Source organism: Schistocerca cancellata, chromosome 7 (assembly GCF_023864275.1).
Source record: "Schistocerca cancellata isolate TAMUIC-IGC-003103 chromosome 7, iqSchCanc2.1, whole genome shotgun sequence".
NCBI classification, from domain to species: Eukaryota; Metazoa; Arthropoda; class Insecta; order Orthoptera; family Acrididae; genus Schistocerca; species Schistocerca cancellata.
Window position 1 is genome coordinate 448,951,706 of NC_064632.1, and position 27,196 is coordinate 448,978,901.

A 27,196-nucleotide genomic window follows, 5' to 3' on the forward strand; every position below is an offset into this window, starting at 1 on the left:
ATGTACCTCGAAAATGTAACTAATTTTACAAAGAGTCCAGAATGAGATTTTCACTCTGCAGCGGAGTGTACGCTGATATGAAACTTCCTGGCAGATTAAAACTGTATGCCGGACCGAGACTCGAACTCGGGACCTTTGCCTTTCGCGGGCAAGTGCTCTACCATCTGGCAGAAGTTAAGCTGTGAAGACGGGGCGTGAGTCGTGCTTGGGTAGCTCAGATGGTAGAGCACTTGCCCGCGAAAGGCAAAGGTCCCGAGTTCGAGTCTCGGTCCGGAACACAGTTTTAATCTGCCAGGAAGTTGGCAAAGAGTGTCTGTAATATGAGGAGCAGTTTTCTCATTAGCAGTAAAGTTCGAACGGCAGGCTTCTGGTTGTCTGTTGACCGTTACACGCCACACCGTTTCGGGAAGAACGTTATCTGATTGAGTGGTAAAGCGGAAGAGACGGACGGTATGTAAGGATGCGTTTGTGGTGTTTACAGGCAGCAGCAGCGACTCGGAGGCTGCGGCGCCGGCGGCGAGGGTGGGCGTGGCCGTCGGAAGCCCGCCCGCGCACCGCCCCGCTGACGACGACGATGACGAGGACGACGACGACTCGGTGGCGTCGGCCGACAGCCGCGCCGCCCCCGCGCACGCCGCCCTCAACCTCGTGAGTCTTCCACAAGCGTCCACTAGTCCTAAACACGAACAATTAAATAAACGCTGAAAATCTTCAACTTTTGTAATCCTGTCTTCCTCAGTTGCGTGTAACATTACGGTATATTGATAATTTTTACTTATGGACCGTCTGACAGCAACTGAATGAAACACAAATTGTGTTTTATTCAGTTCCGCCAGACGGTCCATAAGTAAAAATTATCAATATACCGTAATAAAACGCTGGAAATCTTTACGAAGGTATTCACAGAGGTATTACAAGTTTTTGGGTTTGCAATTCGGCTGCAAACCAACTAACCTGTAAACCATCAATTTCGCAGAGAATCTCTAAGAGACTGTAAAAGCTGCGCCAAAACAGCGAAATTCAGTTTATGTCTAGACGATGAATTACAAGCAAAGGGTAGATCGCAAATTAACTTTTCTGTATCTTTCCACTTCTTTTCAACGTTATACAAAGAAAATTTGATACAGCCCAGGCTGCCTCATATTCAGTCGAGGAAGTTGGCGTATAATCGAGTTTGGGAGTAGAACCGGGAACACTCATATTTCTCTTTCCGAGTTGGTCACATAATTTTATGACCGTTAGACCATGAAGACAGCTGCCAACTCCGGTATCGCCATACGCTTGGTACTGTGAGACGCGTTGTTGTTGAGCAAAGTAATTTGTTGGATTTTTGTGGTTGTGTATCATACCTTGTGATATTTTGTGTTCAATAAGGAACTTCCACGTCGTATTACAAGCTGAAACTAGTAATGCAATAAATAAAACTTGTAACAGGCTTTATAAATAAATGCCATCTTAAACGATTCTTCACATTCTTTCTTATGCGGAAGGAGTTTTAGAGATAAGGTACAGCTGGGGTAAAGCCGGGTAGGAGCAATGAGGTAAAACCGAAACTACCTGATATTACCTCACGGCTTCGTTACATACGAGGTGCATTCAAGTTCTAAGGCCTCCGATTTTTTTCTAATGAACTACTCACCCGAAATCGATGAAACTGGCGTTACTTCTCGACATAATTGCCCTGCAGACGTACACATTTTTCACAACGCTGACGCCATGATTCCATGGCAACGGCGAAGGCTTCTTTAGGAGTCTGTTTTGACCACTGGAAAATCGCTGAGGCAATAGCAGCACGGCTGGTGAATGTGCGGCCACGGAGAGTGTCTTTCATTGTTGGAAAAAGCCAAAAGTCACTAGGAGCCACGTCAGGTGAGTAGGGAGCATGAGGAATCACTTCAAAGTTGTTATCACGGAGAAACTGTTGCGTAACGTTAGCTCGATGTGCGGGTGCGTTGTCTTGGTGAAACAGCACACGCGCAGCCCTTCCCGGACGTTTTTGTTGCAGTGCAGGAAAGAATTTGTTCTTCAAAACATTTTCGTAGGATGCACCTGTTACCGTAGTGCCCTTTGGAACGAAATGGGTAAGGATTACGCCCTCGCTGTCCCAGAACATGGACACCATCATTTTTTCAGCACTGGCGGTTACCCGAAATTTTTTTGCTGGTGGTGAATCTGTGTGCTTCCATTGAGCTGACTGTCGCTTTGTTTCTGGATTGAAAAATGGCATCTACGTCTCATCCATTGCCATGTGGTCGTCCGTCAGCATTCGTGGCACCCACCTGGATGACACTTTCAGCATTTTCAGGTCGTCATGCAGGATTGTGTGCACAGAACCCACAGAAATGCCAACTCTGGAGGCGATCTGTTCAACAGTCATTCGGCGATCCCCCAAAACAATTCTCTCCACTTTCTCGATCATGTCGTCAGACCTGCTTGTGCGAGCCCGAGGTTGTTTCGGTTTGTTGTCACACGATGTTCTGCCTTCATTAAACTGTCGCACCCACGAACGCACTTTCGACACATCCATAACTCCATCACCACATGTCTCCTTCAACTGTCGATGAATTTCAATTGGTTTCACACCACGCAAATTCAGAAAACGAATGATTGCACGCTGTTCAAGTAAGGAAAACGTCGCCATTTTAAGTGTTTAAAACAGTTCTCATTCTGGCCGCTGGCGGTCAAATTCCATCTGCCGTACGGTGCTGCCATCTCTGGGACGTATTGACAATGAACGCGGCCTCATTTTAAAACAATGCGCATGTTTCTATCTGTTTCCAGTCCGGAGAAAAAAAATCGGAGGCCTTAGAACTTGAATGCACCTGTATAACTTACATGTGCAACGTCACAAATTTATGCCGTTAACGTTACGCCACTGTCGTGCACACGTTTTTATATCTAGAATTTAATAATTGCATATAGAAGTCTCAATTATTTTGCTCCAATTTAGATTACTTTTGTCACTAATAATGTGATTAATTCTCCCTTGTGGCAGAGTATATTTTCATTTGAGATGAGATCATTCAGCGCTTTATACGGTTCGAGAATTAAGACGTGGCTTAACAGCCATCCGAGACGAATGGCAACCTAGTACTGAATAGCTCGATTGTTCGGACATGGACATACTAGAATACCAACAATGCAAAACGACCTATCTTGAATTTAAAACACGGATATTTTCCCCTTAATGCAAATGAATTTGGCGAAGAGGAAATTGCACCATCAGATACAACAGAAATACTAATGCTAGGTTTCCAGAACACAACAGTCATTACTGCTGCTGCTCCGCATTCTGGTCCCTCGACTGATGTGCAGACACAGCCTTCACTCGCTGTATCAGCCGTTTCCTCATTAGGGGAGACCATCATCAACCAGGTCAAGAAGAAAATGCGCCGTGATCACGGGCTTCCTACAATATAGAACTCAGTACAACAAAAGCATCTTCCCGGCAGATTTGAAAAAAAATTGTCGTAGGTTTCCCGGTATAGACCGTAAAAAAAGAGTTGGAAGAATCCGAAAACGAATAGAGCAAATAGCTCTTCTGAACATGAAAATGAAACATCCTTTCTTCTTTACAAAGAGACCTACTTGTCAATAAGAAAATCAGATGACTGGTGAGAAGTGGACCCGTGAGGGACAGGTTGCATTCAAGATGATTTGCCTGAGTACCTGTATATCCCATGCCTCAGATGTAGAATATAACATTGCCCGTTTGTGTCCCACAAGTACCTGCTTTTACGCTAAGGTATGGAGTATAACCCTATATTGCACAGTGCTAAGTTATATTACGTATAATTTAAACCATCTAAAATAAGTCCTCATAGCTCATATGTTTTTCACGCTTTGTTTATCTTTCACTGAAACAGATTTGAAGTCCCAGCAACGAAAATTCTCATTGTCATCTAGCGTCCCCCTAGCTACCCGATTATATCCCAACGTCTCCCAGTTTCTCATTTCCTCGACATGATTCATTCATGCGAGCGAGGTGCCTCAGTGGTAACACACTGGAGTCTTCATCGAGATGACTGCGTTCAAATCGCCGCCCTGCCACCCAGCTTTTGGTTTTCTTGTGATTTCCCTACTTCACTTTAGGCAAATGTCGGTATGGTTCCTTTGAACGGACACAGAGGATTTCCTTTTCCAATCTGAGCCTGCGTTTCGTCTCCAATGTCAGCGTCATCGACGGGAGGATAAAACCCATTGTTCATTCATCCCATACGTGACCATTTCGTATTATAGAAACTATTGAAACAGACAGCAAAAAAGAAGTGAACATCTCGATTGTATCAGAATTTGAGTAAGTCTAGTGGTAGTCTCGCACAGTTCGTAAAGTCGTCAGAGCAGTGTGCGATTTGCAGGGGGGGGATGGGGGGGGGGATTTCCCCCCCTTTGCATCAGACCATTCCCTCCTCTGGTTTTAGTTTATGCATCCCAACCTGGGATGTTTATTTCCCACGCACTGGAGTAAAACTTGACATATAATGTAAATTTGTGGAGCCGAACACAAATTTTACATTATAAGTATTACTATTAACACTATTAATATGTTTCAGTTTTCTATATCAGAATAAGTACAACTTTTCACAAATGTGCCTCTACGTTTTGAATTCCCCTCGTATATCTGTACCTGTATGTAGATGATTTTGTAAATAAGCTTTACCTATTATGTACTTTTAAAGATATAACAAGGGATGGCTTTTCTGATAGTGCATACGCGTCAATAGTGAGTTTCGGCTTTAACATCTATTTATAAATAGCTGTTTAACCATGCGTAATGCCACGGTCCAAGCTAGTAACATATATAATTCTACTAACCCCCTAAGACATCCCCCCCACTGGTAGAAGCACAAATCGCACCCTGCGTCAGAGTTGTTCAAACAACTGTAAGAAGTTGCTAAACAGAGGGGCATCTAAACCACTATCAAGTTTTCGGTAGAGTGGTATAATTCCATACTGCCAATTAAATAGATTGATGTGCTGCCTCTTCTGGCACAATTACAGATGAAAATTATTACTCTTCCGTGCCTCAGGAACGATGATGACGAGTTTAAAGCGGGAGTAAGACACCGGATTCGATGTGGGAAAGAAAGAGTATGGTTCACCTTCGTAGCTGAGTGGTCAGTGCGGGTGACTGCCATGTGGTGGGCCCGTGTTTGATTCCCGGTACTGCCAGGGATTTTTGCGTGGTGGGAAGAGTGGAACGGGGTGCTCTCAGCCTCGTGATGGCAACTGACGAGCTACCTGGCTGAGTAGTAGCGGCTCCCGACCACGAAAACTGACATCGGCAGGAAGAGCGGAGTGCTGACAACGTGCCACTCCATATCGCACCCAACGACGCCATTGGTAGAGCATGACACGGCAGGCGGTCGGTACCGAAGGACCCAGCAGGGCCTGTTGATGGAATTACAGAAAAAGTTTGACACCACAGTTTGGTTTCCTCAGTTTGCCTCACTCCCTGGAAGAGGAGCGATGCTAATAGTAGCAACTCATATTCTTTCCTTGATACTTGTCCGATATGAACTATTTTGCAGAACTTGGCGGTTCGTACCCACACCGAAAACTTTCGAGCGTTCTAGACAGACCGGAATTTGGATGATTCTTATTGTGGCAGTGTCTAGTCACATTTCTTGTCGTTAAACAGTCTCACAGCTGAACGATGAGAACAAGTAACCCACAGCTGAAAGGGGGGGGGGGGGGGGGGCGCGTTCCGGAGGTCGCATCTGCTGCTGTGGCTGGGGCGAAGGGCGCCTGGGGACGAACGTGATCGTCGGGCGCCCTCGCTGTCGACAAATCCGATTTATCAAGTGTTTTAAGGGACGACAACAGCTCCCCTCTCCGCTCCGTGCTGTTCTTTTTTAAGCGAGTCCTCAAGCCCGAACTTGAATGCTTCCAGAATGCTGACAATCTCGTTACTCGTGCTGAGACTCTAGTGTGGGAAAACAAAGTGGCACCGAAAAAAAGTCAGAATGTCGTGCTGCCTTCTGGCTCTTCTTTCTTTTAAATTTTAAGTTGTTTACTGAAAGATTCTCGTTGCGAGAATGTCTCTTTAGCCGTGGTATTAATGCAGACTTCGCTGACATATTTCGTCTGGTCAGGTAGATGCTACCACGGTATGGTTTATTAACCTCTCAATTTATGTTTAGTTATTCACACAAGCTGGGGAACATAGTTTTTAATTTTTGTGTAAACAACTTCCACTAGTCAACACGATAAATCCAAGGCGACAAAGGTATTTGTATTTACTCGTGCACTAACGCAATAGTTTATTCACATGTTACATTATCGCCTCGTTTGTTTATAAACTCAGAATTATAGTCTAATTTAAATTAGTTGGTATCTGATGTTTAAGGTCCGATGTTAAAAACACTTAGAAAACACAAAAGTGTCAGTAGTGTATCTAAACATGTCAGAACTCTGCTCTTCGTTTTAATTAGGATCAGACTTCCGTTTTTTTTTTTACTAAAACAGGTGATTTTTCGAAATTAGAGAAGTTTCCTACTTGAGAAATGGCGGAAACAATACTTTCGCAGCCGGAATGCCAAACAGACAGATCCCACAATGACAATACAACTGACATCGATGTTTTTCTGGCGGGAGCATTCCTTCCCGCTCGCTGTCGGATGCCAGTTAATTTAAAACAGACTAAAAGGCTTCTATTCCAGATTCAATTGTCAACAGTTCTACTTTTAACTAGTTAGGATTTGACGGTGAGAGGGCTGGACTTCTCTCGCCAGCATAACACCAATGAGAGTCGGTTCCCACTGCGTTGCCGTTTCCGCTGCGCAAAGAATTGCGTCTACCAGTTCTCAAATATGAAACGTATTTGTATACAAAAATTTCGTCTATTTAAAGAAAAATTCCAGCTCTAATTAAAATTAACAATCGTTGTCTGAAATGCTTACAGACATTGTAGATATCTGTACTATTCCGGTTTTTTGATTTTTTTTACTTTTTTATTCATTTCATTTATTTATTTGCTTATTTAGAAGATGGAGACTGAAATTTCGTCTTCATGTTGTAAGGTGATGTCTTCAGCTGTATTTACAAGTCCCTACTTCCTATCAATAGTCATGTTGACTGCTGCCGTAGTTCTCACCATAGCAGGAACTAAGGCGCACCTTCTATGATATGTATAACGATGATTACCCGGAATCCACATGATCACGTGGTGTCATAGATGAGGCCTGAAGAATTTCTTTTTATTTATTTGGCTTCCAGCGCGTGTACTCTGTGTAGCCATCTGAAACAAATGGTTACAACGTACATTCCGTTGTATGAAAAGAATACATAAGTGCATAATCACAGATAAAAGAGCCAAAGCTATCAAAATTTTGTCCATCTTAAATTGTTAAAAAACAATCCGTATGCGCTGTAACTGTTTGGTTGCACTTTATTGACATGGTTTTTGCATTTTCGCAAATTTTGTCTATGTTTCGATGATTTGAAAATTGCTCCCGGCCTGAAACTGGTCATCGAGCGAATAAAAAAAGTGAAATTTGCAATTTTGACTGGTTTTTAGTTGTACTCTTAACAAACAGATTTAGAAGTAAAGTACACAGTTTTGATTTATCAATTCACACCCTTTCTGAAGTTTCATCACAAACAAGATTAAGACTTTTCCCAACTCTGTTAAGAAAATTAACACTAATTTTATAGTAAAAGAAAAGGAAGAAGCTGAGGGAGGTAGTATTCCATACAGAATTTCGCAACAGAATTTCACAAACCTCTTCCCTCTCCACTGTACAGCACTTCGATCTCGAGAGTTAGGCAGCTGCACTGGGACTGAACGAACTACGAACGACCTGTGCACGCGAAAATTTAAAAGGTGTACTTTCAGAAAGTCACAACTGCGTGCTATCAGAATTATGTCCCAAATTTTTGCCCAGCATCGATTTCTGGGGCTGATTATCTTAAAAGTGTGTGTGGTTTTTTTTTTGTTTTTTTTTTCCTCCTCCTTAAAATATGAGGTCAAGTTGGTGATGTTTCCTTGTTAGAGGTAGTACAGAAATCGATGCCGTACGTGAATTTAAGGTCTTTTACGGAAGCAAGAGAATTTAAAACAATTTTCTGTCGCAGCGGAGCCCTGTGCCAGCTATAGACAGTGCTTGTTGCGACAACGGCGTAACTTCGGACCTTAAATATCAGATGGCAACTAATTTCAATTAGGGTATAGAGGAGTCACGTTCTCCGTTAAATCCTAGACGCCGTCCAGTCTTGGGCAGCGGCCCATCAATGCGAGACTGTTGAAGGGCAGGTTTGGTCCTTGACAGGTGACGGAGGTGGTGTCGCAGCGTAGCTCCGGAGGCGGGTCGCCGGGGCCACCTATGACGCCGGGGGCGGTTCCGGGGGCGGCGTCAGGGGCGGGGGCGGCGTCCGCTTCCGCCTCCGTTCAGGCCGCGCTACTCTCCCTCAACCAGGTAAGTGGCACTTCCAGCGGCAACCTTTTCCTCTCTAGTGTCAAACCTCGACCGACGTACCGGTTTTAGCTTTCGCGCTGCTGTCATTTTATCGCCTGGTCTGCTGTCGCAGACAAAACATGTTCTGTCGTGAAACACTGACTGTTCCTGGTTATACTGTAGACTAACTGATGACACGACCAGCGTTAACCTCAGACTTCTAACAGATGATGCAGATATCTGTAATGAAGTACTATCAGAAAAAAGCTGCAAAAATCCAGTAACATCTTGACAAGATTTCAGCATGGTGCAAAGATTGGCAACCTACCTCAAATATAAAGTAGCATCATTAGTGTTATGCCCAGAGGCAGATTTCCACATAGTAACTCTCCATACGCTCTCCTGTCTTACGCTATACTCTTCACGTCTGCGTAATTTCCGCTTGCCTTTATAGCGTCTATCGTCTTGTATCTCCTCCTTCTTCTCAATCTCACTCACAAACTAGTGCTTCCAAAGCAAGCATTCCCGTCTCGACAAATGTCCCATCCAGTTCTTCCTAACTGTCACAATCTTCAGCATTCTCCTCGTTTCAAAAATCATTTCCAACAGTCTTTCGTTACTCACTCTTTTCATCTAGCTTATCCTCCACATTCACGTCTCAAATGCATCTAGCCTTTTTTCATCCTCTCGCCTTAATGTCCACGTTCTCGCCCCATTGTTGTTGTTGTTGTTGTTGTGGTCTTCAGTCCTGAGACTGGTTTGATGCAGCTCTCCATGCTACTCTATCCTGTGCAAGCTTCTTCATCTCCCAGTACCTACTGCAACCTACATCCTTCTGAATCTGCTTAGTATATTCATCTCTTGGTCTCCCCCTACGATTTTTACCCTCCACGCTGCCCTCCAATACTAAATTGGTGATTCCTCGATGCCTCAGAACATGTCCTACCAACCGATCGCTTCTTCTGGTCAAGTTGTGCCACAAACTTCTCTTCTCCCCAATCCTATTCAATACTTCCTCATTAGTTATGTGATCTACCCATCTAATCTTCAGCATTATTCTGTAGCACCATATTTCGAAAGCTTCTATTCTCTTCTTGTGTAAACTATTTACCGTCCATTTTTCACTTCCATACATGGCTACACTCCATACAAATATTTTCAGAAATGACTTCCTGACACTTAAATCTATACTCGATGTTAACAAATTTCTCTTCTTCAGAAACGCTTTCCTTGCCATTGCCAGTCTACATTTTATATCTTCTCTACTTCGGCCATCATCAGTTATTTTGCTCCCAAAATAGCAAAACTCCTTTACTACTTTAAGTGTCTCATTTCCTAATCTAATTCCATAAATTGCATTATTCTAAATGAAACACTTGTTAAGTCTTTTCCTCAGACCTTTATCTAGTTTGCTACATAATTATCTCGTTTTTCTATTGAACGTCTCCTTTGCTATAGCTATGCGAGTTTTCACCTCCTGATGACATCTCTTCAGTGAACTTACTCCCAACATACGTAAATGCTCTTTCTTAGCTAGTAATAACTCATCCTATCTTAATATTTGCTAGTCTCGTTCCGTGATGTCCACCAAACTACTTTTTTTGCTGTATTGATGCCTATCCTATAGCCCACACGAGCTTGATTCAGATATTTTAGCACTTATTTACAGTTTCTTTCATTTTATGCCACTAATACCATGTAATTATCAAACCTTATAATTATATTCTTTTCCCATCAACACATACTCCTCTTTTTTCCATCCAAGCCTGTCGCAATAATATCTTCCACGTATAAGTTAAACAAGAAAGGGGGGAGGCAACAATTATGTCTAACACCCCCTGCAACGCTGCTTGCTTCCGACGTTTCTTTTCGAATCCTTAGTCTTACCTGGTGTAAATATAAATTCTGTACCAGTCGTCTTCCTCCCACGTTACTCCTTTCTTCTTCAAAATATCCATCGTTCCATTGAACTCTGTCGAAAGAATTTCCCAAACCGGTCGGCACAGCACAAATTTCTCTATCTTTCTCATATATATTTTCCCTGCAATTTTTAACAGATCAATTGCATCTCTTGTTCCTTTTCCTCTTCAAAATTCGAAATTGTTCCTCCCCAGTCCATATACCCAATTTGCCCTGTAGCGGTTTATTCAGCACTCTCAGCAGTATATATGTCCGCAGCTCGTGGTCTAGTGGCTAGCGTTGCTACCTATGGGGTAGAACCCTCCCAGGTTTGATTCCCGGTTGGGATGGGGTTCTTCTCTGCCCGGGGACTGGGTGTTTGTGTTTTCCTCATCATATCATCATCATCATCATCATCATCATTTGCGACTGGCTAGATTGGACTGTGTCAAAATTGGGACTTTGTACGGGCACTGATGACTGCGCAGTTGAGTGACCCCCAAACATCATCTCAGCAGTATTTTATTTGCTTGAGAAATTGGACTGACGTATACTCTTCACATTTTTTTGGTATTTCTCTTTTTCACAATTGGTATCATCATCATTGCAAGAAAGTCATCAGAGCATTCCCTTTCATCTTATGTCTCATTACAGAGCTAGACTATTTCCTTCGTTCCTCTGTTTCCAAAACTCTTCAACACTATTGGCAAGTTAAGGTAAAATAATTTGGCTACCCCTGGGCTACACGGTGATGAAACAAGCGAATTTATGAGTAAATTTAGTTCCGTAAATGAACTGCTAAAGTGACTCTTGCCCATTAGATCTTTGGAGGAGAATGTGAGGTTTGAAGAGTTAGGTAGATATATTTCCAATGTAAATCTAACAGCTGGGTCTGGGATGAACCTTACCGATTTGGCTTACGTAATGGTGAAAATTTCAAAATACTTGTAAAATATTTTGATCAGCTTCTTAATTCTCCAGAACTAATCCATAAATGCAGATACTCAAACACTCTTGAAAATCTAGAAGAATATGTACTCTCAGCTATCAAAGAAGTTATTTAAGTCTTCTAAAGTTAATGGAGAGTACTCTATTACAGCAGAACCTTTGAAATGGTCTCTACCAAAAATAAAAAAATGAGCTAAAATTAATATTTGAGAAAACTTGGAAAACAGAAAAACTGCCAGGAGAGTGGAAGGTGGCCTCAATTCATCCATAACATAAGAAAGATAAGCAAGATGTATAACAACTACAGATAATTTCTTTGCAACTAGTTGCAAATGACATGTTTTTGGAGATTATATTGAACAGAGTAGAAACAATACTGGAGAGAAATTTTGAATATCAAGGTGGTTTTAGGAAGGGCAGATCATTTCTGAACAAATATTTAATTTGAAGTCAATCACTTGCCTCACATTACTGAATTCAAAAGGTCAGTATTTCCCTTTGAAATTGCATGTAGTGTATTGTGCGAGCGTATAGTATGAGGTATTCTTACAATCTCATTGCCACGATGGTACCATAGGTTAGTCATCCAAATTCCAGGCTGTCAGCTCACCAACCCATTATTTTATTCCACAAAGTTAAATCACTGATTATAAGATTTAAATATATTTAAAGAGTTCATTTTATGTACATGAAATTAATATATTCAATTTAGTTGTCCTTGTAAGTGAAAAAACTACACATGCAGAGAATGTGCAAGTGCCAGTGATGTTGCCGAGTACTTATGTCAGGATACTGAGAATAAAAGAAAGTTGACTGTTGAAATTGAAGAAAAAGACATTATTCCTTTATCCACTGATGTGAGTCTGTAGTTAACGATGATGAAGGAAGTGGCAGTAAATTGCATCGTGTAAATGGAGGGTTTATGGTGATATTATCAAGCTCCCATTCTCTGTTTGACAATAGTGACTCACACTTCCTCAGAATGCTAGGCTAACAGTGGAACTTGAACGTTTCCAGCTCCATTCCCCAGGCATTATTCATGAAATTGTGTGTGCTGCAAAAAAGTACCAAATTGATTTCAGTAACAAAACATTCAGTGAGATACATGTGGAAACATGTTTCACCAAAAGAAACGAGGGTATTCCTTGGGAAAAAAAAAACAAAACATGGCTCTGTATTCAAAGGCTGAATTAGGTGACTATACAGCTGAATATTGGTAGGCCAACCAGCATTCATTAAGGATTTTTTTCCCTTGTCTCATATTTTTCCCGGTCTTCTCTAACCCTATTTTCCACACAAACCAAACAGCAGACTGGGTGGACACAAATGGTAAAAAATAGGTGTGGAAATGCTCCAAAGCAATGGCGCCACTTCTGAATAGTAACAAGTGCCATGGCTAGGAGTCTCACTTTATTTCATTTTATCTATCAACATCTTACAAGAGTACACCAAAAGTTTGTAGCTGACTCTACAGTTGTCAACTGAACGAATATCGTGATGAGTGGAGGCAAGCATTTCACCTTGGCAACAATACGTTCTTTATCAAAACAGCAGACAGAAAATTTTCATTTGGTTTCTCAGTTGTGTGACTAGGCTTATTGAACATAACTATAGATTGTTGTTTTTAGATGCCTTGACTTTTGTATTCTCCAATCGGTATTTGGTACCACATCACTCAGTGAGACCAAATGTTCAAAAACATTTGTTTGTGTTAGAGTATCCACTCCATACTTTTCTCAGTCTCAACAAAAGTTTTACAATGATCTTTTTAATAAAGTATTCTTCTATTTTTGTGGCCGCAGGGATCCAGAGCATTGTTTCTGAGAGTCAATGTTCTTTTTCCTGAGTCATTTTACAGTGCTCCTTCACAGACACATAAAACCATTTCTCCATTATCTTGCAGGGAAGAGGCATTCTCTCCAACAACACAAGAAGAGAGGAAAAGAGAGAGAGAGAGAGAGAGAGAGAGAGGGCTGGGACACAAATATTGAAATGGTCATACCTTTATATGATTAGATACTATAATGGAGTCCTTGTTCATACTTATACGCACCGCTCAGCATCTCCATTACATGCTAATTTATTGTGTTTACTTGTTCCATCAGTCAGCTGTACCTATTTTGTTCTCTTGTTGAGAACTGCAAAATCCACCCATCCCAATCCTTTTTCATGTTGAACAGGATAATGTAAATAATTGACACTACTGGTAATTTTTTATTGCAAAAAATTACTAATTTTTATTTTTATGGTGCATTAAAAATTTGATATTAATGAAGAGATGCTGTCCCATCCTAACAGCTACAGAAAAAAATTTTTTGAAAATAGAGGGTAAGGCTTTAAATAATGTGTACATTTACATGAAATGAATATTAAAAGGATGCATCCAAGATGAAATAAATATTACAAGGCCACATCCAAGATAGGTGTTTCAAACAGTAATTAATTATCAAATGTTAAATTGCTGATTTGTGTTAACTGTTTCAGCTGATGAGCCAGGGACAGCAGCTGTTCTTGCAGAATCAGCTGGCTGCTGCAGCAGCAGCATCGGGCTCTCTTGGACTGGGCTCCAGTACACAGCAAGTTCTGCAGCAGTTTGTGCTTTTCCAGCCTGGAGCCACTTCTTCACCTACTGCTCCAGCTCCTGGAAGCCAGGCACATTTCTTTCTGCAAAGTCGGGTGAGTGATTTTTGCCAAATATGTTGCCAACACAGTATCCCCTAGACCCAAGTCGGCTGTATTGTTTTCTAACATAGTCTAAATTTGATAATTTCAACAACAGACTCATTAATTCAGTTTCTGATGCTAATGAGATTGGATTCCTAACATTCTGCAATTATGAAAGTGGCTGGGAAATAGGCCAATCAAGATGCATCAAGTCGGAATGATATTCTAGTCTGCAATGGATATATTATCTACAATTTTTGTTCATTTATCATGCCGATCTGTACTAAATATAGATGAGGTAAATTACACAGAATGAAGTGCATAGTGAAAATATGTCATCATGTTTCACAGAAATGAGAATCTATGTTAAAAATTTCCTTATAAACAAACATTTCTCCACTGATAAAAAGAAATATATACTCTAATGCATGCTCAGTTTTAATTATTTTGCCATAATTCTTTTACATAAAAAAACGTGAAGGTCCTATCATCTAAGTTAATGAACTGCAAAATCACTTACTATCTTAAATGTTTTATAATAAAGTGTATACTTTATAGAAATGTGTATAGTAGTGTCAGTTCCATCAGTCCTGCGTGCTGTGGTTATTCTTGGCAGAACCAGTAACTACTGAAATTGATTGTGCGTATTATAATGACAGAAGATAAAATTTAATTTTCATTTTTCAAGTACGACTACTAAGAAAAGAGAGAATTTGCACAGGTGCATGTTCCTTGTAGTAAACGCAGTCTGTTATCAAACTAGAAGAAAATTACACTTTGCTAATGTACTAAACGTGGACTTACATTGCAGAATGTGATGGGCGTGTTTTGGAAAAATTAATGATTTCACAGGTTTTTGAAATATTAAGAAAATGATATACAGATATCAATAATTTTCAAAAGCTTTGCCCCATTCTGTTTTCTCCCCACTTTCTCAAAGTTACAATACTCTGTCATTGTCATCTGTAAGACAGGATTTTCTTTTAAAATGTTTTTGCATATCATACATAAAATTCCCGTTACAACCTGTCTTCCCTTTCTATTTCAATGCCATATTCTCTCTGTAGCAACTGCAAACAACAGTAAGTTTCTGTTCTTGGCTATATGCCTCTGATGTTTACAGGATCTGTTACAACAAGGGTTTACTCATCAAAATCTGTCTGGGCGCGGAGTACCTACGCAGACAGCGCAGGTAACTCGCCCTTTCCTTGACTACCTGCTTGAATGCATTGTTTCCTTCCCTGTGAAACATTTGGTTTTTTGAAACCGTAGTAATTCCTGCATATCATTAGCCGCATGTCAAACATCTGCAGAGTTTCAGGATGCATGAGTAGGCTATAGTGCAATCTCAGAAAGAACCTCACATTTTTAGAGAAAGAATTCATTCATGACAGAAGGCTGCAGTTTTTTGTATTTAATTTTTTAGTGCTTGGGGAATCCAGCAATCTCTCTTGTTTAATCAGTTTTCTGCATATTCAGAAAACAAAACTATTATGATCCATGCAAAGTTTTACTGATAATATTCCTCTCATTGAATAAGATGATACACAAATGCTCTTTTTTTGTATCTGCTGTCACTTGTCTGATTACAGCACCCACCATTTTACAGTCTCTCCTCCTGCACTGACCTTTGCTTCAGCAAGAAAAGCCCTGATGCTTATGTGATTTATTTATCTTAGCATGGCATGTTTATTTTATACTTTGTGACAGAGGGTCAAAAGTGAGCATTAAGCAATTATGTGTTGTAGAACATCATAATAATTATCCAATGTGAAATATTCATAGAATGAGGGCTTTTACAACTGGATGACATTGCTGCTGGTAAACCATTCAAGGTATAAGGTTGTGGTCCTTGAAATTCTTCTGTTCCTAACATTTTGTCCGGAACTGTGCCAGACATCTTCAGAGGTGTTGCTTCTCCATTGGCAAGACTCAACATAGGAGCAACGTCATTGAGACATCCAGTGCAGTTTTGAATGAAACATTAAGAACAGAAGAGTTTTGTGGATCATGACCCTTTACCTCAAAAGATTTACCAGCAGTAATGTGAAACGTGTTCCTCAACATGATTCAACTTTGTAGTTTTCCATAGTGATTTCAGATCATTTTCTTACATTATAAAATGCAAAATACAAAAATCTAGTAAACGAGAAGAAACAAGTGTTTGGATCCACATCTATGGGCAACAACAGCATTAAAATACAAGAAATTAGAATCAGTCAGTATCATGAATATCATAGAAAATAAACCTGAAACGAGGAAAACTGAAGTATGAAATTTAATATAACAGGAAAAGACAAGCTCATTTAACTGTATCAAGAGGTATACTCGCTACATAAAATTACTGAGACAGAATGGTTGGCCATACTTTAAGTACCTTTGGGGGACCAAATTCCAGTCCTGCCAATACACATATTAAAATTTAAAGTGACAGACTTTCTACTATAAGTTTCTGTCTCAGAAAAAGAGAGGGATGGGCTGGGGAAGGTTAGAAAGGGTGAGGTATGGCTTTTCCTCCTAGAGGAAGGAACAAATCTTTGACTACATTTATCCTGTGATACTTTTCATAATGTATTCTGAGTGACATGTCCTGTCCCAACCTTCCCTAACCTGTCACTCCCTCTTTCCTGAGGAAGGAACTAATAGTGCAGAAGGCTAGGATAGCTTTTTGCACTTTTATATGTTTCTTTAGGTAGTACTGGAATTTGGATACCTGAATTTAAAATACAAGGCCACTTAATAAACATAGGAACTGGAAATGAGTTGATGAGGGAGAGGAACCTGAGGAGCAGCAAAAGTGAATAAGAAATGACATAACTTGTCAAAGATACAGAATACTGACAAGTGCAGTTGCCTTCTGTTCATCGTTTCTCAGCCCAGTTGCAATAGTTAATTTTTCAATATAAATGTCAGTTGAATCACCTCTGTGCAAAATAAAATATTTCTGTGTGGAAATTTATAAATTATTTTGGCACTTTGTTAATATAAAAATATAGCCTGGCAAAGTTTCCTTGGCTATTATGTCCCAGGGTTAACAAAGTAATACTTATTTCTGGAAATACGTTCTCACCATGTGAGAGATATTCACAGTGATCACAGAAAAGCACAATGAGCAGTTGCATGTGTGCCATGTATTTCCTAGCATATTCGAAAGAATGGATATGTCTTCTCATACCCACTGACAGTTCAAAGCATTACAAAAGAGAAATTACTCTCACTGTTAGAGAAAGGAGAAGAAACATAGACAACATTAGTAAGAGAAATCATTAGTGAACAGGAAGGCCAAGGAAAAATGCTATCACAACAAGGAAAAAAATAAGCTTGCACATAAAAAGCAACTGAAATTATGTATTCGTCAGGTACACACAAAAGGAAAGTAAGTTTTTATTTTTATATATTGGTAGCCCAAGTTTTCCCAGAAAAAAATGTCCTAGCTGAGTAGCTGATAAAGAATGAAAAAAAGGATTTTGTGCATACACTAAAAAGTACATTGAAGAGCCAAAGAAGGTGGTACACCTGTCTAATATCAAGCAGGGCCCCCACAAGCATGCAGAAGTGCCGCAACACTACATGGCACGGACTCAACTAATGTCTGAAGTAGTGCTGCATGGAACTGAGACCAGAAATCCTGCAGGGCTGTCCATAAATCCATAAGAGTAGGAGGGTGTGGAATTCTCTTCTGAACAGCATGCTGCAAGGGATCCCAGATGTGCTCAATAATGTTCGTGTCTGGGGAGTTCGGTGGCCAACTGAAGTATTTAAACTCAGCAGAGCATTCCTGGAGCCACTCCGTAGCAATTCTGGACTTGTGTGGTGTTGCATTGTCCTACTGGAATTGCCCAAGATCATTGGAATGTACAATGGACATGAACAGATGCAGGTTATCAAACAGGATGCCTACATATGTGTCACCTTCCAGAGTCATATCTTGACATGTCAGGGGTCCCATATCACTCCAACTGCACCCACATGTTCATCCACTCGATACAATTTGAAACGAGACTCAGCCGACCAGGCAACATGTTTCCAGTCATCAACAGTCCAATATTGGTGATGAGCCCAGGTGAGGCGTAAAGCTTTGTGCAGTGCAGTTATCGAGGGTACACGAGTGGGCCTTCAGCTCCAAAAGCCCATATCAATGATGTTTTGTTGAATGGTTCACACACTGATACTTGTTGCTGGCCCAGAATTGAAATCTGCAACAATCTGCAGAAGGGTTGCACATCTGTCATGCTGAACGATTCTCTTCAGTCATTGTTGGTCCCCTTCTTGTAGGATATTTCTCTGGCCGTAGCAATGTTGGAGTTTTGATGTTTTATCGGATTCCTTATATTCACGATATACTCATGAAATTGTCATATGGGAAAAATCTTCACTTCATCCCTATCTCAGAAGTGCTGTGTCCCATCACTCATGTGCTGTATTCTGCCTGTTTACATATCTGTGTATTTGAGTATGTATTCCTATACCAGTTTCTTTGGCACTTCATTGTATTACTATTCACAAATTCTTTTACTTTTTTTATGTTTTATATCCAGAATATCTCAGAAATTACATTACTGTTGTGATGATGCTGTGTGTACAAGAATTGTATAATGTTCATGCTGTTGCACAGAAACATATAATGAATGTGTTCACAGGTGCAGCATGCAGTGGCACAAGCAGCACAACAGCTGCAGCAGTTGCAGAAGCAACAAGCATCACAGCAACACAGTCATGCTCATGGGCCATCTCCCCACAACCATCATAACCATCACCACCACCACAATCACCATCACCAACATCACAAGGCTGGTGCAACAGTGATGAGGACTCCAGAACCACAACCACCAGGCCCAGACGAGACAACTGACCTGGAAGAATTGGAACAGTTTGCAAAAACTTTTAAGCAGCGACGCATAAAATTGGGGTTCACTCAAGGTGATGTTGGACTTGCTATGGGGAAACTATATGGGAATGACTTCTCACAAACCACAATCTCCAGGTTAGTTGTTAAAATTTTCTGCAAGTGGCATGAGAAAACTTATAATGTCTTTTACAACTCTTCTGGTATTATAAGAGAGCTCTGCCAAATCTACAGTTTCATCTAAAATTGTCTGTAACTCACATTTGATTATATCATTGCTGACTAATGACAGAGAGTTTCTGGGTTCAGTCTCAGGAAACAACCTTGGATGTTATTTCAGTGAAATCCACTCAGTATCATGGGGCCTTTATATGCATATTACCATAGCAACATCTTGCCACTTTTGTCTGATTCTGAGGCACAGCTCCATTTATAATTCTCACATTTCAACTTTGTGACTTTGAATATTGAAATTCTGTAAGTGTGTAATGAATCAATGAATTTAAATGTATTTTTCAAAAAAATTAAGACTGACACAAACTTTCAATGGTTTTTTTTTTTTTTTTTTTTCATTGATGTGCCAGAGAATTTTTTGCTCACTGCTTTCCTGTACCTAATGTATCAATGAATAATGCATTTGCCTCTTTATCAGATGTTCATTGAGTGTGCTGCAGGCAGAAGTATTTTTTATTAAAAGATACAAATTATTCTGTGATGTTTTACATTTACCCTTCTTAATCATAATTTCTGTAGCAGTATTTTTTATTCATCACAATGAAAAAATGGCCAAAGTTGCAAATTTAACTTTTACTTATTTGATGACTAGATTCAATTTGGGACCCAGTTTCAAATCATCCAGATAGTCAAAACTGTATTTTCCAAAATATAAGAACCATATCAAGATAACAAACTTGTGCAAATGAACAGTTATACAGCAGAGTTATCTGTATTTTCTGTAACTGTTCACTAACACTTTGTTAATAGGTGTATCTTGGCATGGTTCTTATATTTTGGGAAATGCCATTTTGACTATCTGGATGATTTGAAAATGGATCCTGAACCGAAACTAGTTATCAAGTAAATAAAAGTGAAATTGGCAGCTTTGGCTGGTTTTCTATTGTATTGATTAACACAAGTTGTTGCCCTGCAAGTACTCTAGCATCCTGAAAGTTCATAAGTATTTTTTATTCCCACATATGCTAAAGTAATGCAGTCTTAAGCTGCTCTCAGGAATAGTGTGTTAGATTTTCCAGTTAATTGATCATTAACAGTACATGAACCCTTTCCCACTTCTGACATAGTAAATTGATATCTATCCAATTTAGTCCAAGTATAACCAACAGTGTAATATATTTGAGAAAGTCTTATTCTTGAGAGTTATTGTTGTGTTTCAGGTTTGAAGCTCTAAATCTGTCATTCAAGAACATGTGCAAATTGAAGCCACTGTTACAAAAGTGGTTAGAGGATGCAGACAGCTCAGCAAGCAACCCCGGCTCCTTAAGCAACCCTCTGACAACACCAGAGGCTGTAGGCCGTCGTCGCAAGAAGCGCACATCTATTGAGACGAGTGTTCGTGTAGCACTTGAGAAGGCTTTCCTACAGAATCCAAAGCCAACAAGTGAAGAAATTGCTGTGCTTGCTGAAAGTCTGGTCATGGAAAAGGAGGTGGTGCGAGTATGGTTCTGTAACAGGTATGGGGCACACAAACTACTGTTGTTGTGGTGTAGGAGTAATTTTCTTGACATATTAATAAATTGTTGGTTCTGTGAGTTTGTTTTAGTCATTTACAGGAAATATGTGTGATTTTCAAAGAGCAGGTGCAGTCTCTTGCAGAAATGTACGTGATATGGATTCATATGGTGCTGTTAGGCATATGATGTTACAGAATGTAAAATACCAGGAAATATCATGTTTTTTAAAGAAATTTCAAACATATTTTCACTGTACCAGCAGTGTCATCATAAAGGGAATTTTGATTCACAATGAAATACTTGAATGTGATTGAAAAAAACATATGAGAACAACTTGCACTGTGAATTCCATGGGACAACTGTTATGAATATTTACAGATGACAAAAATGCAACTACACATATGCAAATGCATTTCAGTTATCTGTAAGTTGTGTAGCTACAAGTGAGACAAAACAAAGATTTTTGAGAGAATCAGTAAAAGCTGAAGATGAAACAAAAAAAAAAAAAAAAAAATAAAGGTACTAGAATAATGAAAGATCACAAATAATACGTGTAGAATTATGTTCCATTTTTAGTACCAGAGCTGAAATAAAAATAAACTTACCTAAACAAATATCCATCAAACGTAAATCTGAGATGGAATAGAATTATGTATAGGAGACAGCATGTCTACTTGCAGGCATAACAGTGCTGAACAGTAGACGGGTCTGTAGAAAGGATATTAAACTGCTAAATGTTCAGATTGTGTCCATCTTCAGGGCTAGCTTCGAAAGCATAGCAATTAATGTTCATTTCTAAATGCCTGTCTACTACTCAGTGCCCTTTTTACGTCATGAGAAGTTATCTACTCTACTTTGCACAAACATGCATTCAACTACTTTGAGGATACAGTTGAAGGACCTCTGGAAACCATTATCAGAATATAAGAGCTCAGATGCAGACTTTAGAAACAAGTATGATTAAGGACTCAGTACAAAATATGGATGTATGTGGGCTTGAAATTAGAGTGAGTAAGAGGAACTGAAGAACTCAGAGAACAATGGAAAAATGGCCTTAAAACAAATAAAGGTGTACTTCATAAGGAGGAAATTCTGGACAAAGAAAATGATTGAAGTTTCTGAATGTTTGTAAGTGAACATTTTGCTATCAAATCCACGTGGAGATACTGCATCTGACTGGAAATTTGTACCACAGTTCACAATAATTTTGTTGTAGAAGATATTACCTAGTTCCAAAAGTTATTAAATGCTGAACTGTTATTATCTTCTTCCCTTGAATCTGTTTGTCAGCTATGGCAATTATAATTTTATGTAAAAAAAATCACAATTATTTACATTATATAATATATGTCTGTGCTCAATGTTTACAGTTTTGGAACTCCATTAATTCATCATATATATATCAGTTACAATCTCCACAGATTGTGTCAGATGTAGATATAACATCATGGGCTGATATTTAGGGCCATTTTTGCAACACAGCCACTCACTATTTTGTTTATTGCTCTTGTGTGGAATACTTTACCCCCCTAAAATGATCCATTCCTCCTGAAAAAATAGACCATTTGATGTTTTAGTGCCAACAAACAGTTCTTATTACAATCTAATTTCAAAATTAGCCCATTGATTTGCTCCATAACACAACCTAACTAGCCCGGGAACAGGGTTATTTCGCTACCACCCCCTGCGTTGTTGCAGGCGCCAGAAGGAGAAGAGGATCAACCCCCCGAGTGCGGCGATGGGCGGGCCACCCGGCAGCAACACCCCTAGCAGCGGCAGTGCCGGCGGAGCGGGCTCCGGGAATGGCAGCACTGGCAGTACCACCGTGTTTGGCCACCTGGCTGGGCCCCTGGCTGCCACAGGCGCCCTGAGCATCAACGCCCATGCGCACGCCCACCCTCACCCTCACCCACACCCGCATCCGCATGGCCCACTGTCGCTCGTCACAGGTGTGGGTGTAGGAGGACCTACAGCGAATTACTCTGCTCCTGCTGTCAAGACGGAATGACCTTTCTGAACTGTCGTGCCATGGCGCATGACATATTGACTGCTCTCGATTGGTAGCAGTGTGGTGTCATTCTCTACATCAGTGAATATGTATTCTGAAAGTAGCTGTAAAAACAGTGTAAATAATGGTCGAAGTCATTCAGTAGAAGAAGAGCAAGAAACTGGACAGCTATTCACATAACTGCAGACTCTTTAAGTGTGTGTAAACTACCCAGTTTTACAAATTCATTTGTATCTGCTGGTGTAATAGAATCTATTGACTTGGCACTGTCAAAGTGTCTGTAACATAGTGTAAGTTAAGAGTGGATTATATTGGGACAATGTTGCAAACTGGCCACAGCACCATGGGGATGGGCCACTATCACACTATATGAGGCTTGATGAGGTCAAATAATGTTTTTTAAAAAGTAAGGTCTTCTGTGTCATAGATGATAGGATGAGTCAGATATTACCATGCTAATTTTTTACAAAAATAATAAATAATGTTCTATTTGTGGTATTTAATCTTCATTACAGCTGATACAGAACAATTTGTTTAACATTTCTATCACAAAAATTTATCAAAATATGTAAAGTTTTACACCAAGAAGTGTTTTACTCATTTTGTCCATAACGAGATCAGTAGTAATCATTTATAAATTTCCAAAGAATATTTGACCAAGTTATTGCCTGATCTCAAGAAGTATAATTTTTTAACTGTAGCAAACTAAATTTATGGACTCCCTTTTGGCACTTCTTGCTATTCCTCAGAGATCATTACATTATGTAACGTATTTCTTCCATGAAGAGAGTGAAAGGAAAGTGTAATAGTGGAAAATGTCTTCCAACAAAGAAGTTCCTACCAATTCTAGTATTATCTGATATGTAAATGCAATATATAGTCGTTTGTTTGCGTGTAGAGTCCTCATTCATCGGTTGAACTTTTTTGGAAATGCCATTAAATTTGACCCATGCTCATGTGCTGATGGTCTGCAAACATATGTTCATATGTAGGTGTGTGTGATCAAGACAATGCCGTACCTATGCACCCCATGTACCCACCCGTCAAAGCAGGGTTCCTCATCAAATTCTGGGCAGGACATGGGCAGCTATGTGCGGCACAACCCGAACTCTCGACTTTCATTCTCTGCTTGCCAAGAGGACCAAGAATAAAGTGAAAGTTCCTATTGCCATCTTGGCACAACCAAATATGGTTTGAAATGTCGAATGAGGTTCGGTTCTTTTTTATTTCAGTGTGAAAACAGATGTATTGTGTACTCTTTTAAATTTAAATTATGATCATAAAAGCTAAAAATATAATAGCAGAGTTCATCATTTTAAAATTCTGCTTAATATTGTTACTTTTCACTGATTTCTTCCTATGAAAGATCTTCTCAGTCTGCTTTTCTCTGTGTTTCCACCATTGCAAAGGATGTTTCTTGGAAATACCAAAAATTAAGTTACCTCTGAGGTCATACAAGTGTTTTTATTTTCCTTGGGCTGTTAACCGTTATTGTTGTAGGATATCGATGTTATTACTTTATACCTGATTTTGTTTAGAATTTGGAATAGATTGACCAAATGTAAGCTAGTAGCAACCTATATTAACAAATGGTCATGGTGTTTATATGACCTTTTGTACTGTTGTGTACTATCTTGTGACTTCCTTCTTTTCCTTCTTGCAATTACTCATTGCAAAAAAAGTCATGTGTATCTATTCACTACTGTAGACTAAATATGAGCTGTATTGTAAATCTATTGTTTCTAATCTATCCACTTCCAAAGACTACAGACTGAGGCTATTGAAGGTGGCTTCAAAAATTCTTTTTTATTGGTGTGATATATGTCGTCCATATTTGTTTCTTAAGGTTCATTGGCACAGAATATTAGGTTCTGTGCCAGCTTACTGTGGTATTCTATAAATAGAAAATACACAAGAAGTAGGAACCATCTGTTGTCAGCATGTGTCTTGTCATCTTGTCACAGTAACACAAACTTTATATATCACATTGTGTTAACTTAGATGTTTAGAAATGATATAATAAAAACTGAGCATAAAATGAACCAATCAAATTTCTGGCCTCAGGAGTGTAAATTACTTATTTTAAACCTATTACTTTGATTGGTTCATTCTGAGAACTCTACTTGTAAAAGAAATATATAGCTGATGAACTTCAGTTTTTAAAGATTTTTCAAATATATTATGAGCAAAGATGTTTTTCAATTTTATGGAAGTTTGTTGATGAAGGAGATTTATATATTTGTGTCTGTGGAGAGATGATGTGAATACTGAAAAGGACTCCTTCAGAGCAGCTATCCTTTTATTTTATGACTTATTTCAAACAATTTTGATACATATCATTCTGAATTTGGTGTACAAATTACAAAAGTTGTTTTGTTACTTATCTGTTAGATATTTAAATTGTTTGAAGTTTGGTGAGTTGACTGTTTTAATGCCATTTGCACTGTACAGTGATTGCTTGTGCTAAAACTGATATATGTAATTTTTTTCCACACACAAAGCAGCCACCTGCCACTTTGTTACTGTCTTACATTATTGTTTCTGTTCAGAAAAGATGTACACCCTGCCAGTCTTTATATGGCTTAAGTTATCATGCTTCATACGTGGTCTAATCAATTATCTGTCAATTTCTTACACTGTGGCTGAGTAAAATTGTGCTGCTATTCTGTTGTTTTCCACAAAGGACTCCAATCATTGCGGGTTAGCAAATTTTGTCCTTTTGAACATGTCATTGTTTCATGATTTTGCTTAATATTATAAAGTGGGAAAAACTTCCATATATATATGTAATATTTTATTCTACAATACATACAAAGTGAAATAAGAAAAAAATATTTGAAGTTGTGAACTTTGTAAGATATATTCCATTCTTTTTACAGGTATGACTTAATTAAGCACTGATGACTGTGCAGTTGAGTGCCCCCCCAAAACCAAACTTAAATAAGTTGTGAAGCAGATTTGCTATTGTAGACAGCAGTTAACTCTTGTTTCTGCATAAGTGTACTGTTTATAAAGTCAGCAGAGAAGTATTTTGGCTAAGGAAAAAATCCTAGCTATGTCACTGATGTACTTTCTCCACAGTCATTATTCAGAGTGAACTACATTTCTGATCAGTGGAGTTCAGTATGAAAACAGCTACTAAGCAAATGAAAGTGAAATATGTTAACTGTACCACAGATAACACTGTTTATAACTTTACTTTGTCCATTGGCAGTGTTGATATTTCAGTTTGTAACAAATGAAAATTGGTCAGATAAGAAGCTACATTTGGTAGTTGTGTCTTGTTATAGCTGAATTTTTATTAAGAAACATGTCACTTAAATGGAAAGTGAGATTTATGTTTAAATATTTAGGCAGTAGATATTGACTTACCTGCTGACTATTTGCATCATATATATCTTCTGTGTCTGCAATCTTCTCCATTTTATTCCATCCAAAAAAACTGCTGACAAACAAGTAACAAGGTGTGCAGTGGTGTTACACAATATTATGGGTTCAGAAAACCTAACCAAGAGACATAAGAAAAGGGAATTAGTTGCTTGTAAATGAAGGGTGTGTGTGGAGAAATTTTGTTTCTAAGCTAAAGGTGCTAGCAAATAACAGAAATATTCTAGATGTATGAACATCAGAAGGTAGCTTCATTTTTGTTACACGTTTTGTTTAAATGATTTGATGATTGTATATTTAATGAACAATAAGTTTTTATATAAATACTTGTGTTTCAAAGATATAATTTTGCCATTGTTAATACGAGGTGTAAGAGTGGGGGCAGGGGAACAAGTACAGGATATGCACATTGGAGCTACCTGGTTGTACAGAAACTGTAAAGGAAATATATGTTATATTATTTCATGGTGTTTTGACAAGTAATGCATATCTGTACTGTACCTGCCCTCTGATTAATGAAGAAATAGGCAATAAAATTATACTGCACATTATTTTCATTAAGTAAATGTGCTCTCAGTTTATCAAGTTGTCATGTTGTCCTGATATTCTGTTGCACTAAGTTGATCTAGGAGTTTAAGTTCAAAAATGTTGAAAAAACTGACATTATACATGAAGAAGACATTAAGATGATATCAGTTACAAACTTAAAAGAGATTGTGTGCAGGATTATATATTAACAAATATATAATAATAACTTTCAAGAAAATCACTGATGCATTGAAGAAAGTCTTACACAACACATTACAGAACACAGTGCCATGCTTCAATTACTCATCTCAGAAATAATAGAAATAATTGACATTCATCTTTTACATGTTTTTGTATTGAGACTGCAAAAATATCTCATAACATGATACAAAACACAGTGCCTTGCTTCTCAGAAATAACTGTAGCAGATGCTATTCATCATTTAAACAGTTTTATATTGGGACTGCATCTTTTACTGCTCAGCAAATATTTGTGCACTAATAACATTCTAGACCAGGAGAGACAAGATGTGCATATTTTGTTTTTCAGTAGCAATGTAAGGACTGGCCAAGATAGCCACACACATTAGCACACTGCTTCAGGGATTCTGAGACGTGTACCAACCCTGGAGCAAATCTGCCCCATTGATTAATTACATGAGCCGGTGGGTCTGGATGCAGTTTCACAGATCAGACTACGTGAATACTGGGCTGGTACTTGCACCCCCACCTCAGTTACAAGATCTGCAAACATTTTTAAAATGTTCTCACACTTTCATATGGAGTAACACTAGATGCAGATAGATGGAGTACACAGATTCTGTCCTGGA

The 27,196-nt window shown here is 39.1% G+C and overlaps 1 protein-coding gene across 1 annotated transcript; it reads left to right on the plus strand.

Moving 5' to 3' along the window:
* Positions 1-1,245: 1,245 nt before the first annotated feature.
* LOC126092823 (protein nubbin) lies at positions 1,246-26,553 on the plus strand. The gene is made up of 7 exons (XM_049908551.1): positions 1,246-1,284; positions 8,271-8,417; positions 13,728-13,919; positions 15,031-15,099; positions 18,548-18,891; positions 20,148-20,444; positions 22,143-26,553. The coding sequence occupies exons 1-7, from the start codon at positions 1,246-1,248 to the stop codon at positions 22,450-22,452; spliced, it is 1,398 nt and encodes a 465-aa protein (XP_049764508.1). The 3' UTR covers positions 22,453-26,553.
* Positions 26,554-27,196: the final 643 nt, after the last annotated feature.